At 31.1% G+C, this 17,216-nt stretch overlaps 1 protein-coding gene across 1 annotated transcript in view; it reads right to left on the reverse strand.

The window, feature by feature from the left end:
* Positions 1 to 17,216, reverse strand: part of LOC132930033 (disco-interacting protein 2) — an 82,173-nt gene that overhangs the window by 17,753 nt on the left and 47,204 nt on the right. The window contains 2 exon segments of the mRNA XM_060995693.1: positions 6,241 to 6,360; positions 8,967 to 9,041. Coding sequence (XP_060851676.1) covers positions 6,241 to 6,360; positions 8,967 to 9,041 — 195 coding nt within the window.

Genomic DNA, 17,216 nt, shown 5'->3' on the forward strand with positions numbered 1-17,216 from the left:
TATTACACACACGCGGCGTGTACACCTATATATAATATATACGGTCGTTCAGGTACACACACACACACATCTATGTATATAATAATCGGGTTAAAATCACGTAATATACGAAGATGGGAGTAAATATACTGCAGTGTGCGAGAGGTTAGTCGACTGCGTTGCAGTGTGTATACGCGCGTCGTCGTCGTCGTCGTCGGTAGGAGAAGGGATGAGGGGAGGGGAGGGTCGAAAGCACTGCATATCCTTCTCATATCCGACGTGACCGCTCGTTAAGAACACACTCTGCAGCACCGTTGCCAGCCGCGTATATTATAAATTATAATATATATTACCGGTGTAGAAGTATATAGGTATATTATATTATATAATTAATATAACATAGGTACCTACTCTATGCCTAAAAATATACATAATATAACATCATATACATTGCTAATATATCGCTAATATATCGCACATAATATCGACTTTATTTACCGGAAACTTAATATGTCACTGGGTGTACCGAGTTGCGCGTGCGTGCGTGATGTACGCCGCGCACAGCCGATATTTTCAACAATCGAAGAGACGTGTAACCGTGTAGGTAATACGGTACTACAATATAACAATATTATACAATACGCATACGTTGCACCTACCTATATTACAGTGTCGTTGCAGTTGTCGCATTCATATATCACCGATAAGCTGCGCGACGTATTGTATTGCAGTATAAAATACAATGTACGCGTACAACGATTACGATGAGATTTACGACTGAATCGCGAATCGGCGAAGAGTCGTTTCTCCTTCGTTCCCCGCCCATCGATACGCCGGATATCCGATATTCAGGCGCGTAAGGATGTGTATAAATAGGAGGCGTGGAGATGAAAAGGAAAATCTTATGGATCGGATCGATTACACGCAACCGGCGATCTCAACGGCGGATATTCACGCGGAGGAGATAGTCGCTTCGGCATCATCATCATCCGACGACCGTATATAATATATCAACGCGCAAGAAATTGTCACGAGGAAAATCTTATTTCAAATTTAGTGTTTCAAATTCAAACATTTTCTTTTTTTTTTTTGTTAATATTGATTTGATAAATATATATCGAATACAAGGAAACAATATTGTTTGGGTCTACGATTTATACGTATATCCATTATAGGAGAGTATAATGTATAATAGAGTGCATTAAAAATTCGAGAGGTATTCTCAAGTTACCTAATAACTATCATACTATCTAATCTTTAAATACTAATAAATTTATGAATAATAAACCATGTAAGTAAAGTATTGTATAGGTACTGCACGATAATTTCCAAAAAGACTATTCTGGTACAGAATATATGATACCTATATTATGATATACTATATTATGTATACCTATATAAAAAAAAAATACGACTGCAGAAATTTAGTGTTAAATAATAATTGCTTGTAACTTATTATACTCATATTAAAGTCTTTAAAAATCAAAGAATCAGCCCATGAGTAGAATTATAAAGCTCTAGTTGTGCAGAATCAAAGTGGTAAAAAAAAAAAGGCGAAACGACTACGGGATATGACGGGTTAGGGAACTTTTACCTAAACTATAATAAGGCGCTTACATACATTATGAATTATTCGCAAACATACACTATAAACATCAATCGATAAGAACCTATATATTTAAATACCAACTTGGTATTAAAATAATTTACAAAATCAAAGGATTTGCGAAACTCTGCAAAACATAGACTATTCTACTACGCCAATATTAATATATATTTTTATAATTTTTTGGCAAGAAAACACTTTAATTCAGCCGAATAATATATGTATACAGATAAGCATAATATATAATACTTGCTGTTTCCGGTGAATCGCAAATAATTTACACAGATAACTTTTTCTTTTTATTTCGATTACCTGTAGTGTTTTGTAGATATAAAATATTCATTAAAAGTACAAACGTAAAAAGAAAAGAACGTTATTTTGGGTTAAGTATATATTATATAATGGATAATATTATAAGCAAGCAGAATCATAATTATAAAAGTTGTGAAATAATATTGTCGTTCAACGGCGTTTATAAAATAGAAAAGATAAAAATAAAATTACGTTCTTTCTACCTTTTCGTTTAAAATTAAATATATTTTAATGCCATCGAGCTTTCAAAACAATTAAACTGATTTTGTTGCATTATTCGGGCGAAGAGAAACACGACAGCGTTTCATTAACAGCTATAGATGGAATTTAATTTAAACATCACGACTTTGTAGTGATCCAAGTGAACACTTTTTATTATGTTTTTTTGTTACAAGATCTAACGTTTTATATAGGTACAATATTATATATTTTATAAAGTTATATGATTCGAATGTTTAATGTCTATTTTACACCGCGCGCAAAAATAATAGAGCTTTATACAAAGAGGTAACATACAAATTAAAAACAAACCATTCTTTTTCGTCAACAATGAAAAACATATAAAAAAAAAAATCAAATGTAACGGTTTTCGAACATTATAGGTTGGGTTTTCTCGGAAAACAGACATTATAGAATAATACGATTTTTAGATACTTTAGATATTGCGGCGTTATATGAGTAGTAAACTATTTTAATATGTACATAATAAAATATTGTTTATTAAAACTTTATTGGTTACAAATAATAATAATTAATAATACACTATCTTCTTACAACGATTTTTTTGTAATTCGCATGATAATTAAAATTATAACGCACTTCAGCGTACATCAAAGAAAGTATATGGAATAATGAGAATAATGTACCTAATCTTATTATTTATTGTGTACCTTAGTTACTATTATTTCGAAAATAAAACTCATGTGATGACGTCACACCCCATAACGTTCCATCCAGTTCGCATGTCAATTGTTACATACATTATGTATATACAATAATACAATAATAATAAGTAATAACAAAATGTATTGTATTGTACATGCATACGCGTATAATATGAGACTCGTCTGAATAGAATATTGTTTTTTAATCACTATACACGTATATACTATTAAAAGTATTGCATACAGTCGTCGACTGACGAGTACTGACAATCGATGAAACGAATCATACATATTCATCGCCACCCCCGAAACATATATATATATATAAATATATAGATATAGGAAGCGCACTGCATCATCGTAGGCATGGTAGGTATACAATATGGGTACGATCAAATATTTGGAAATTAATTATACACATACGCATCACAATCACTACGTAGGTAGGTATGTTCGTTACGACGACGCGGAGTTATTATTATTTGTACTCTGCTATATACGAAACGAAGACGAGATTAATCATCATTGTGGCCGACCAACCAAACATCGATAAATCGCTATAAAATACAAAATACCACTACGATACAGCTACTGATGTTATATTTATGTATATAGTGTCAATAATAGTAATAATAATAATAATAATTACAATTTATCGAAACCTGCGTACCGTGCCGCATTATACACCCACGGAGTATTCCGTGGCGTTATATAAATTATTAAATAAAAGTAGTTTGATATGTAGGTAAACTGTTTTTGAAACGTTTAACATCCACCCGGAGTATAATAATTATTAAAGGGCATTTCGTCCGTTAAACGCGTCGTCAAAAATAAATAAGACCAAAAAAAAAAAAATATAGACAAAAACTATACTCATCAGAAAAGCGCTATACTAAACATATGTGGTATAGCGTGTAGACTCGTTTTCCACAGTATAATAATTATCTCGTACATGATTCATGTTTCATTTTAACCCTTTACGTGTGTTCGAGGGTTGAAAACCGAGGTCTATTCATTTGACAAGAGCTTTAGATATGTTTAAAACAACAGTTACGCGGTTTTCATTTAACAATTTTATTGTTACCACGATGGTTCGAGCGTTATGTGGTTTTAAGTGAGCTCTTCGTTCGTCCTCGTGAATAAAGAAACATATACCATACATTCACACTTGTACATTATAAAGAACAAAAAAAAAGAAAGAACAATTTTGACGTAAAAACTTATGGTACGCTATTGCATCCTACAACGTACTTAAAAAAATATATTAAATTCATGTATTTAAAGTGGGAAATAATTTATGGCTGGCCACTTAATATATTCCATATTATAACGACTTGATCACGTGTGCATTCGGTAAACATTTGCGGACACATATGCAAATAACGTATAATATTCGGGATCGTTATGGGTTCTCAATTATAAAACGATAAAAAAAGGACCATGTCATTCAAACAGTAAAAACCAAAAATACTTTTTTGTACCAAAGTCCTTAACCAAGAATTAAAAAATAAAATACACTTAATAAACGATTAAATCATGTACCTCATTTATTAATAATACAAAAAAGAATTATCCACCTCATCATTTGGAATAATATTAGATTTTTCTGAGATTTATTTTTCTACAAAACGTATTATATATACAATGAGTATATATCTATTTAATTCTAACATTTTACATTACCCTCATTTTTTCACTTAAATGTTCGTTATTGGAATAAATATTAAAGTTCAATTTTTAAATAAAAACATAAATTATTTAAAAAATGTTGATTTGTAAATATTGAATAGAAATACTATTTAATATTGTGTAAGACATTTCTAAGAATACATTGGAGTACAATTCTATAATACAATGAAAAATAGATTTTATATAACTTTTATATTGCACTTTCTATTATGTTTAATACGTGTTATATCTTATATATATTTATATATTATATCTACATTCTACATAGACAGTATAAGTACTCAAAAGAGAAATAATAATTTTAAAAGTTTTTGCGAACGCGTATATAAATTAGGTACAGTGCAACTACATATATTTAAAATGTATGACCTCGTGACCTAAACATGAACACTAGTTTAAAATATATATTATATAATACCCATAAGACATCTCAGAATATCAATTATGTCTGCGTTCAACTTAAATATACAGTAAAAAGTGTTTCACAGTTGGGATATTTTAACAGTGAAGCGATGCGTATTTATTCAAATGACATGGACTTGACGACTTGTATATAATCCGTATTCCCGACAATTACGTATTATACTCCATAAACTGTTCAAATATTATTGTATAGGTATATAAATAAATTATCGCCGTGCACCAAAAGTTTGAAGATTATCCCGATTTTCGGATTAAACTTAAATGTGGCGAGAGGCTTTTGCACACACAAAATCACAAAACACTTTGTCGAGAGTTCAAATATCCCATTTTGTTCGTAGACCTTGCAGTGGAGTTCATTGTATTATAATTGGAAATAAAACACAATTTTATTCCCCACCCACAGATAACACCAATTATATTATATTTATATATATATTGTTTTCATTTTACGATTGAATTGCATTAACCACGAGATAATAAATCCTCATCCGGATTCCAAAGCGCGAGTGAATGGAGAGAGAAAAAAATTAATTCATTCGCATCACGCACGGAGCGCAGTCGCGCCGCAAATGTCGTCAATTGAATTTGTTACGAAACCGGCGGAAAGGAAAACCAAGATTCAAAGCGCGAAAATAGCGTGTTTTACGGTGACAATATTACTCCTGCACGCGGTTATCTTCCAGCTTATTTGAGCAGTAATTTGAGTAGCACATTTACAAGATTCCCAAAACACACGAACCGCCCGTAGAATAATATGCCCGCGAGTAATATATAGGAATGTATTAAATGTTATCACATCGTTTTCTTCCCCTCCACCACCCTAATACAGTAATACACACAATCATGTTTAAGCGTGATGAGTAATGAGCATATATTAAACGTTATTTATAATATATAGAGCCAAAGCTTATTGCATGGCTTTCACACGTCTGACTCAATCGTCAGTTAATATACTCATACGACGTTTGCAATAATTATGTGAGTATAAAAACTAAAATATTTTCAAGAATTTTTTTTTTTTTAGCCGTTAGGATGATGGGGCCCGCAATGACCCCACCACACGTCTTCAGCGGTGCGTAGCGTGCACAATATATAATCAAGCGACAGAGCGAAAGAATAATAGAATATTTATGTTATATATTATTAAATCTACGAAGGCAAAATATAATAATATATCAATTAAATATAAATGTCACAAACACCATGCACAACACACCACTATACTATACTATTATAATAATGACAATATCGCAAAAAAAAAAAAAAGTAATAATTATTATTATAATAAAATTATAAAACAAATCGAATAAAGGGGAATGCACAAAAGTTCAAGGGTCTATAATATACCTGAATGATATCGTTTCTCATTATGAGTGACGCGTCTTTGCGTGCGCCTGGTGCGATGTTGATGGTGTTGATGCTGCTGGGAAGACGGCTGTTTACTGTTCGAAGCCGATGGGGGACCGGCTGTAAAGTACACACAACACACACGCTTGGTTCAGCACATTCAATACTCACAATATATAATATTTATAGGTCGTATATACAGTAAACTTAATAATAATAATAACATATTTTCGTAAACGCGATAGTCACAAATCAAGGACTTTGTAATGTCTTCCTTTTGTATATACAATTATCATAAACTATTACATTATAAATACCAGTATAATACATAGACATATTATATACAGTGTAGTTTAACCTAGTCGAAAAACACGAATACGTAATCAGGTGCGTCGATAATTTATTAGCCGTGTAACTTCTTATACTTGTTAGTAAAACCATTTATCGTGACTAAATTAAGGTTTTTAATTATTTTGGATTTACGGAAATTACAGGGCTCTGCACAAGGACAAAGACGTTTAATAAAAAAGGCACTCTCCGTAATAATATTTCTCAAGAATTGGATCGATTGTATAATTTGCAATATGATGTACCGAACACTATAATAACGTCAAATTATTTTCGTTGGATTGGTATAAACTATAAAGTACTAAAATTGCATAATATTATAATTATTATTACATACTGAGCTAATGAAATTTTCTATTTTTATAAGAAATGGCGTAAATCCATTGGATCTAAACTGGCATTTTAAATTTAATAACTGGGTGATGTCCTTAACCTAAGCTAATTGTGATCGATTTTTGACTAGTATATTGTGATTTTTTTACCTACTAGGTATAAGCTATGGTTATTTGAAGTTCTGTAACTTTTTAGTATCATATAACTTCTTACACGTACAATACTTTAATACTTACAAACGAAGATAAATAAAAATGAACTAAATTTGTTTTTAATTTATTTAAAAGGTTTTATAAATCGATTTAGTTCTAAGAGATATCGCAATATTACCAAAAGGTTTTTATTTAATTATTCACATTACTGAATTTACTTACTAACATATTTAATTACTTAATCCATTATTAGTTATTAAATAATAAAATAATATTATATTATTATATACAATAAACAACTAAGAAATGGTTTAAAGTATAAATACAAGTAAATATATTCCAATTTATATGAACCACGCCAAGGGGAACTTTTTTTGATTTCCTTATCATTTTCTTTTCAATAAAATGTAGGTCAATTAATTTCGAAAGCAAAATATATACAAAAATAAGTTACATTTAACAAACAGAAATCGAGATAATTTAAAAAATGTATAGAAACCTAAGGGGTAAAAAACATTGAATAAAATGAAAGATTTTCTAAATACTTGTACATATTTAGTAAATATTACAAATTGAAAAATGGAAATCATTAACACATAATCTATTTTGTTGATTAGAGACATTTAAATTTATACAGTTAATAAGAAAAAAAATGATTGAGAGGTAATTATTTGCTAGGAATATAGCTATAAATCATTCTTAAATGATTAATAATATAATTTAAAATGATTGTATTTATACATGTAATTTTAGTGGTAAATAGATATGTTTAATTTGTAAGTAGGTGTAATAAAACGAATAGATAATATCTATGAACTCTATGACTGGTACAACCTACAACGAAAACTATATTTTCTAGTTTTAGATATATTACTTTAGAACCCGCCTACTATGTAATTTTTCTTTGACTTAAAGATAAACACATAACTTGATATTAATGCATATTTAATACATATATTTAGTATAGTTATTCGTTTTAAAATATGTATACCACACGCGGTTTATGAAGTACACCGTCAATCATTGACCAGAGGTTATATTCGTCTGGCATGTCATAGTTAACAAGTCAAATTTGTACACACAAAATATAATATAACTACATTTATTACGTACCACCCCGATCACAACATACATTAATAGGAAATCAATTTAAAATAAACTACATACATTTAAGCTACACGACGTATATAATTAATAATCTTAGTAAATTCTGTGATAAATAGAATTGAAAAATATTGATAAAAACATATATATTAATCTAGATATAATTAATTTAAAAGTATACACTTTCAAAATTCCAGCAGTTCAAAAGATTTACAACAAATATTTCGAAAATAATTTTAATTATTTAAACATGTATTGAATGAAGAATCTGATAAAGTTTTGCAATACGGTTATTATAAAATCAAATTTTAACGAAATATAAATCAATATAAAATTGTGCAAGTCATTCTAATAAATGTTTTAGGTACAATAATTCGAACCTCTTAAATAAAACCCAATTTGTATTATGCATATTGAAACGTACAGGAACTAAATACATTTCAATTTTATTATAAAAATAAAATTAACTTTTTCTAGATTAATATATTTTGCAGGACAATAGATTTATTGACCTTACCCTTGGTTGGACAATCCTTTGTTTTGTTATTTTATTTTTTAAGTACGGACCAGAGTACGGCCATTTGAGTTAGGATATTTTAATACGCTTGATCGTAAAAAAGGACAGACAATAAAGAAGCCTTAATGAAATCGGAAACAAAATACGTATTATGAAAAAAAAAAAAGGGAAGAGAGTAGATGAAATGATTTAAAATTTATGTTATAGACCAAAAAATGTAAATCGATTAGGTCGTTAAAAAACGTGGTAAAACATAGCTAACGACTACAAACCTTGGGGTTGCTTAGGAGCATAAGGAGCCAAAAGTCTTGTCTTCTTTTTCTCGTACCCTTTTTGCGTAATATCACCTGTAAAAAAAAAATAATTTTCTTGTTAAAATTTGAACCGTTATTGAAGAATTATAAAAATTATGTTTAATAAAGGGTTAAGAAATTGTTTACAATATTAATCTATTCACATAAGAAATAACAGTTAGGTTAGTAGTTATTTGACTACACCTCATCAATTTTATTTCAGCCTTCATATTTTTAACTATTGTACAAAAAAAAATAAATATATTTTAAGAGTAATTATTTTATCATGGATACATTGATACATGACAAAAAAGGGGAAAAGTAGGTAACTGTACTGTACTATACTGTAGGTATCGAGAAGACCACGTTATTGAGAGGTAAGTTACTGTAATGTATGTGTTAAATTTTAATTTTGATAAATCATTATGTACAATAAATGATTCATAACGAAGACGGTCTGTCAGCCTTTATAATTAATTATATTTTATGATACTATATTCATATTACTAATTAAGCAATTAGTTTTACTATTACTTCGTTGAAATGTCAAATTTCGTCCAAATTTAAACTTATAAAATGTAAAGATAAAAAACTGTATTTATTTATTTTTTGAATTATTTATACATGTATATATAGTATGAACTTATATGGTTTAGCTCAATAGTTAATATTTTATTAAATTTTCAATCCTTAGCTATAAAAATTGAACCAACTAGATCCAATTTGCTGCAACAAACCACACGTCTTAAAAGTTAATTATCGAAACATTTTATTGTTTCAAAAGTTGATGACATTGACATACAGAAATAAAAACACGTCATTGTATAAAATCAATAATTTTATGATTCATCGCTCACAGTATAAAATAATAATTACTACTTTAAAAATATAAAATTTGCATTTTCAAATGATAGACATTGTATTTGCATTTAAATTTGTTTTAATAATTTTAAAACAACAACTAAAAATAGAAAAATAATTTTCAGGTCAATTATATTAATTTATAATTTTGTAGTACCTAAACTACATTTAAATATTATACTTATTTTTGTATAGATTTTTATTAGTTCGGGTGAATACAAATATAACTCAAAATTAATTAACAATCTGATTAAACAAAAAACAAAATAAATTATAATGAAAAGGTATCTTGAAAATACCTGAGGAAATGTATGCGTTTTTTCCGTTGCGCTTATAGTTCAAGTAGATTAAATATTAAATTATCTTTTCAAAACTATCAAAACATTTAAAACGAAATACATAATGAACAAACAAGTAAAAAAAAAGAAAATGACTAAATTATAATATCTTATTCGGTATAGTTTTTTTTTTTAATCTACGATATATATTTTCACGGCACGCTCACATAAGTCGATTGGGTAAATAAAATACAAAACCATTATGCCGGGTCGCAAAAACGAGTTTAACGGGATAGAATATTTAACAGTTCCTTTAACATCAACTCCCATGATGATCTGTGTCACATGCATACTACACATATATACGTTATACAATTTCAGCGACACTGATGAGCCGTTAAAATTATCAAATTTCCATACGATTCCGGGATATTATAATAAAATATTAAATACATACAACGCAAAAGCATATTATATTATATTATACAAATAATGTATACAGTGTACACTAAATTCAACGAATTCAACAGAACGACGCAGAATGGTATGTATTTTTTTCCCGTACAAATACCCTAAATATATAACAATAAATCTAGCTACGGAGAACCGGAAAAGGCTAAACCGTTTCTTTAATAAAAGTATCATACCATTACACATATAATAAAGGTTATAAATTCTGCACAGCAAATATATATAAACATAGGGTTAGACGTTTAATAGAAACAACCAACTAAGTTTCAATACACATATTATGTTGTGTACACCATTTCGTCTTTCTCGCTCGATCGTATACGAGTATATAGAAGAAACACACAAACTCACGTCATACGTTTTCGGGTGTTTTACACAAAGCTACATAATATAAGCGTATATATATAAACAACCAAATGCGCATCCGAATCGGCTATTACTCTCATATACCGTGTGCCGGGCGGACACGAATTCATCGCGTGGAAGGGAGGTAAACGTGTACATACACACACATATATATATATAGGTGGAGATGATCGATATAATATTATTGTACATGGCTGTGACATCGTTCATAAGCACAAATCGCTTGCACCATCGTGTGTTGACAGATATTCGCTTAAACGAGGCGGTAAAACGTGCGTCGTCAGCCGGGCTCCGTCGTCCCGCTGCGAACGAGTGGACGAGAAGCGTATTTTTGCGAGCCGAATACCGTTTGGCCGGCCGGTACGAATCGAAAACTGACAGTAAACATAAATGGTCGACTCGCTGGAGAGCGTACACACACAAACACATATATATATATATAAACGTATATATCATCGGACGAAAGCACATAATAATAATAATAATACCCACTGTCCAGCTTTGTATACAATATAATAGGATAAATATATCAACGACATGCGCGAATTCGACACGACAGTTTCAATACATATAATAGGTATATAATACATATATACTATATATACACAAATCCTCCCTACAAAAATATTATATACATATATATACGCTATCCATCTGTTCTTTCCGTCCATATATATATATTATACGTCCGGCGTTCGCGATGACCGTGCACAAATGCCGGATAGGTACCTTATATTATTACAGTTACTATCTATCGAGCGATATTTTGATTTATGAGCCGGGTGCTATATAGAGACGGCAGTTGGTCATATCGTATTATCACGTGACAACGACGCGCGCGATTACACGGTGACATATGTCGAGATATTAATGTACTAAACTGGCAAAAATATAACAACGCGTGGTGCCCCCCCTCCTCCCCATAAAAAGCAGAGATTAGATATCAAATAAATGAATGACTTACGAGTATTAGAAGTAGCAGCATCTTATAATTTCGTTTATAAACGTCATTTTTGCCACTTAAAGATGTAAACGACATAAATTACGTGAACGAGACGCACTCTACACAATAAAATATCTATGTATATAACAGTGAATGCACGATTGTGTAGCAGAAAAGACTTATGGACTTGGAAACTACTAAAACAATTGACATACATATTCCTTGAAACTCAAGTAGTGTAGTGTGTTCATAAATTCGTTTTTCAATTCCTATAAATTGCAATAGCTTACAGAAATAAAAGAGACATTTTATTAAATCTAAATATAATATATAAATAAAAATGTATGTATATTAGTTTCTCATATACTCTAAACCAGGCGTACCCAAGTTTTTTTCAACTTGCGGGCCACATTACAAATTTATATTTATACTGCGGCCGTATACACTTCACAGTTTTATTTTATTCATTTTGATAAAATATACAACAGATATAATATCATTTTTATTTAGTGATAATTAAACAAATTGTAAGATATTTTGTAATTTTAAAAGCTTATTAAAGTAACATTTTTTTAAATTATACATTTTTACGCCATATATTACGGTCACGGGCTGGTTGAGTACGCCTGGTCTAAACCTACAGTAGAACTATTTTAATGAAAATTTTATATCGTTTTTAGAGATATCAAGAATATTGATCAAGTATGATTTTAACCACATTGGAAAATATACCAATTACCATATGTTATATTTAATTCCATCGTAGGCTGATTGAATGTCTTGGTCTATAGTTAGTTTACAAATAGAGATAAGTACAGCATAGACGCCGATTTACCCGTGAACTAAGTTAACCTAATTTATACTTACACTTATACTGAAATACACCTATATAGAGCCGTATTTGATAATTGTTCAGTTTTTCACAGATGAAGTTGGGTTTTGCAGCTAGTAGGTATATTACATATACTCAAAATACAAATACAAAAATATAGATAAATAATAACAACAGCGGAAGCTCAACCCATCTATAGTTCAAGAACACCCCCTTTCCCACTCAGCAAAAAAAAAAACTTTAAAAACTATACTGCAGCCATCCTATATTACATATATACGTGTAATTTACTACAGCAAATAGCCAACCGAGCGTAACGCGATTTGTCCGAGAATAATGATAAGCGCATTCTACCCGACAATATACGGCCGGGCCACCCGTAAAGAGCACACCAAAAACTTCCACAAAGCACACACCACCGACGGTTATATACGAATATACGAGTTTATATTCACGCACACATACATACATACACATATAGGTAGATACGCGCGGGTATAACCCAGTTAAGAAACTGTACGTATATATGGGGCCGTTTGAACGCGGAGCTGCAGCAGCAAACTTCATAAAGTGATTTATAAACGCGAGCTCGTTCCACCCACAGCAGCAGCAATATAGAGGAGTGTGTGTGTGTTGTTTTAACGCGATCTCGTACGTTTTAAACCATATATATATATATAATATATATTATATAACCATATAATACAGTATACATTATATTATATTATATTATATACAGTATATACGCTGCAATTGTGTGTTGGCTGACTTCTCTCCTTTCTGGTCCTCGTCCGAACCAGACATGTACGTCTCCCCTCTCGGTTCTCCTGCGTTCCTCTCCTCTTCCCTGCTACCACATCCTTTGCACACGGCCTGCTCCTACTCGTACACCGAATTATAGTGGTAGTGATGATACGCATATAGAGTGACGGTTGTTGATGTTGGCCGTGGTGGAAAACCAAACGTTCGCTCTAAATTTTATTATGATGTAATCAAAATGGATAACATTAGCGTGTGTAAAACACTGTCGGAACAACTGCTACTGCAGCTGATCGAAACAACACCCGCAGCTAAATTGCGACTAGCAGGACCACTAGATGTTGTGTTTTGAGCAAATGTTTGCACGATTGTGTGTGTGTGTGTGTGTAGATAGACGCCGAATATTTGGACAGAGACCAATATATCTTGTATACGACACGCACTTGACTGTTTTGTCTGTTGTGTACGGGAGGGACGCGGAATTACATGGAATAACGTCAGGGTGGATAAACTATAATGCGGATAAAGAGCGAAACGAGGTTTGGAGAGAGGATAACTGATAAGCACAAACGAGGCGGAATTCTCGCGATCTACGAGTAAATATATTTTTATACGTGTGTGCGTGTGTTTGTAATACATGCATCATGTGAATTTAAAAATGATTTTTTTGATGAGTCACAGTTTAAATAGAACGACAACAGCGACATATTTATTATTACATTATCAATTATCATATCTGTATAATATGTGACACGCATAACTAATTGGTCGCGACGATGAATCAAAACACATACATCACCTATATACATCGTATACGGTATATATAATATCTACCAACGGCTTTCGCCAAACGAGAGTCTATTGTTTTAATTTACGAAACGTTTAACACACGTCGCGCTGTTCTGTACCCGTTTGTGTGCTCAATGTTCATCTTTCCTTTAGCGGTATTGGTGAATATAATAATATATGCCTACTAAAAAACAATAACTATACAACAGGTGTACGCAGTTGGCAGAGACGATAACGAAATTTCAAAGTCATCTCAGGAATCGTACATTACGAGTATAATATATTATGTTTTGTGTATTAGGTATTTTGTTTGTCTGTGTAATAATGTTTTTACGATTTAATGAAAACAGACTGAACGAAACGACTGCGACGTATCCGACGAAATTTTATAGCTCTTTGCAGCCGTATAATATATACATAGGAGTTTTTGTGTTTCTTTTTATATATGTGTAAGTGCGCCTAATATGTAAAAATGTGTTTTGAAAATGCATATAAACGGAAAAGATGTATTTTCTTTTGTGCGCGGTACATAACTAATATTTATCAGTGATACTATGGCGATTGAATAATCGTGATCTATATTTTCAATAAGATTACTACATACAACGAACCATACCGTCCTGAACTGCATATGCAGAGACCAGATTTACTCGGTGAGTTTTTTAGCAGGTATACATATTATATTATATTATTATATGTACCGAATGTTTAATATAATAAAACCGACTATTCGAAACACCTGTAATTTGTAAACAATCTAATTTATATGTAGATAAGAATTCTTGAATCGCAATTTTCGTTATCACATTTATTGGACCTATGCTATTTTAAAGCACGTATTCGGAAAACGCAGAATATGTATTATTATATATAATATTCCACCCTGATAATGGCCACGTGACATAAACTCCGGATTTTGGATTTTTATAAATAGAGTATAAACAATTTACAGTGTTGGAACATACTTGGGTTAACCAAAAGTTATAAGGTACTCGCATCACAGAATAATACTATATTTTGATATTTAACACGCATATATTATACAGTATATACAGTGTTCTAAAATATTAATAATCGCGAAACGAAATAGATTAAATTCCAAGAAGAGACACGAATAAAATTGAAACATTCCGTCGTATATCATAATTAAAAACCATCTTTTGTTAACAAGATTTTAATAATTGTCGATGTTTTTTTTTTGGTTCTGATATTATGTAAGTTGATAATTCCTATATATTTCAAAACTGCACCATAAAACGTGTCTAAATAATATAGTATTTGCTTATAAATAACGATAAATTCACTTTTTAATATTATTTGATAACCACCGGTAATAGAAAGTCAATATAATATATTTATATTTATTAATTGTATAATAATAATGTCATTTTAAGCACGGATAAATCAGTCTCGTTCAAGATAATATTATTAAGCCAATATCGTCTGAAATGGCACCCATGAACCTATATAAATATATTATATCCATAATTTAGCAATAATAGCATTTCTTTTTTTATCTTGCATTTTTTTATCTTCCTGTTCGGCGTCGGAGGTCGGAACGACTTCTTATCGCGCCCTAGTTATGCCGGGTAGTCACCCCAACTAATGCTGGCGTGTGTATGAGTGGCTGGACGTACCTTTCATAATCCTAAACGGATATCCATAAATATAAATGTATATACCTATACAATACTCGATAACGGCCGTCAGAACAGTTAAAGGACGCACTGGCAAAAACACAAGTGATTTGTCGGCATTACAGCCCGGCCATTGCGGTGCATTGGACACATACATCATTGTATATGTATTGCGGCAATCCGTTTGAATTTTCGGAATGTACACGACATCTATTACGAATAAGTATGTATAACTATAGTTTGGGTTCTGATGGTGGAATTTAATCGCAGCGATATAAATCTCCACAACAAAATATATAATACGAATCAACTAAACGATACACGATGACGGACGACATCATATTATTATTATAATATATTTGTATGGTGCACGCTAAAAGCAGTTAGTTTTCCAACACAGTGGCCGCACAACACTTTAAAACGTCGAAAACGCTTAAAAAGTTTCTAATTATCCTAACACGCGAACAAATTTACGGTCGATAAACACCACGACCGAACGCTATGCAAGTATAATATAATATATATTATATTATCATCATTAAATCGTTATATTATACACTATGCATTTGCGGCGAGGTTATCACCGGTGGTGTTGGTGGTAGTATATAGTAACTGTGTCGGCGGCCGATATACGGGGGATGCAATGGATGACCTAAATTCCATTGAAAGAGTGGCGTGAGTTTCGCGGGTGGGAGATTTAAGGGGTTTTTTTTATAATAAAAAACAGTTAGTATACCGAACACGAATGTATATTATATACGAATAAACTATACGCAGCAGTCTGTCGGTGGTGTCAAATTCCCTGCAGCAATGGCGTAATCGTCGACTCTTGGTCGATCTATAGGGCGGAGGAGTTAGGTTTGCTGATGTTTGAGACTGAAAATTACTCATTGGATCTCTGTTTGTGATACATGATGATATGATTAAATTTCAGCGTACATCGTACTGCAGAAGTTCGAAGAATAAATATAACAGATTATATATGACTGATGCAAATAAAATATTACCCAGAAAATATAATATACATTTATACATTAATATGATATTTTATTAATATAGCAATTTCAAAATAATAGAATCCGCGGGTTCAAAAATATATTTGATCATATCACATTATGTTATATTGATTTTGTGCGGTTTGTTTTTTATACGAATTCCATAATATAATATAATTTCCAGAACAATAACGAGTGAGTGTATACGACGAATAGGGTCCGGTCAAAATAATATTTGATACAACTGACAACGCCACACCAATATAGGTACCCTCATAAATAATATAGGGACGGTAAA

The sequence above is a fragment of the Rhopalosiphum padi genome, chromosome 1 (assembly GCF_020882245.1).
Source record: "Rhopalosiphum padi isolate XX-2018 chromosome 1, ASM2088224v1, whole genome shotgun sequence".
Classification (NCBI taxonomy): domain Eukaryota; kingdom Metazoa; phylum Arthropoda; class Insecta; order Hemiptera; family Aphididae; genus Rhopalosiphum; species Rhopalosiphum padi.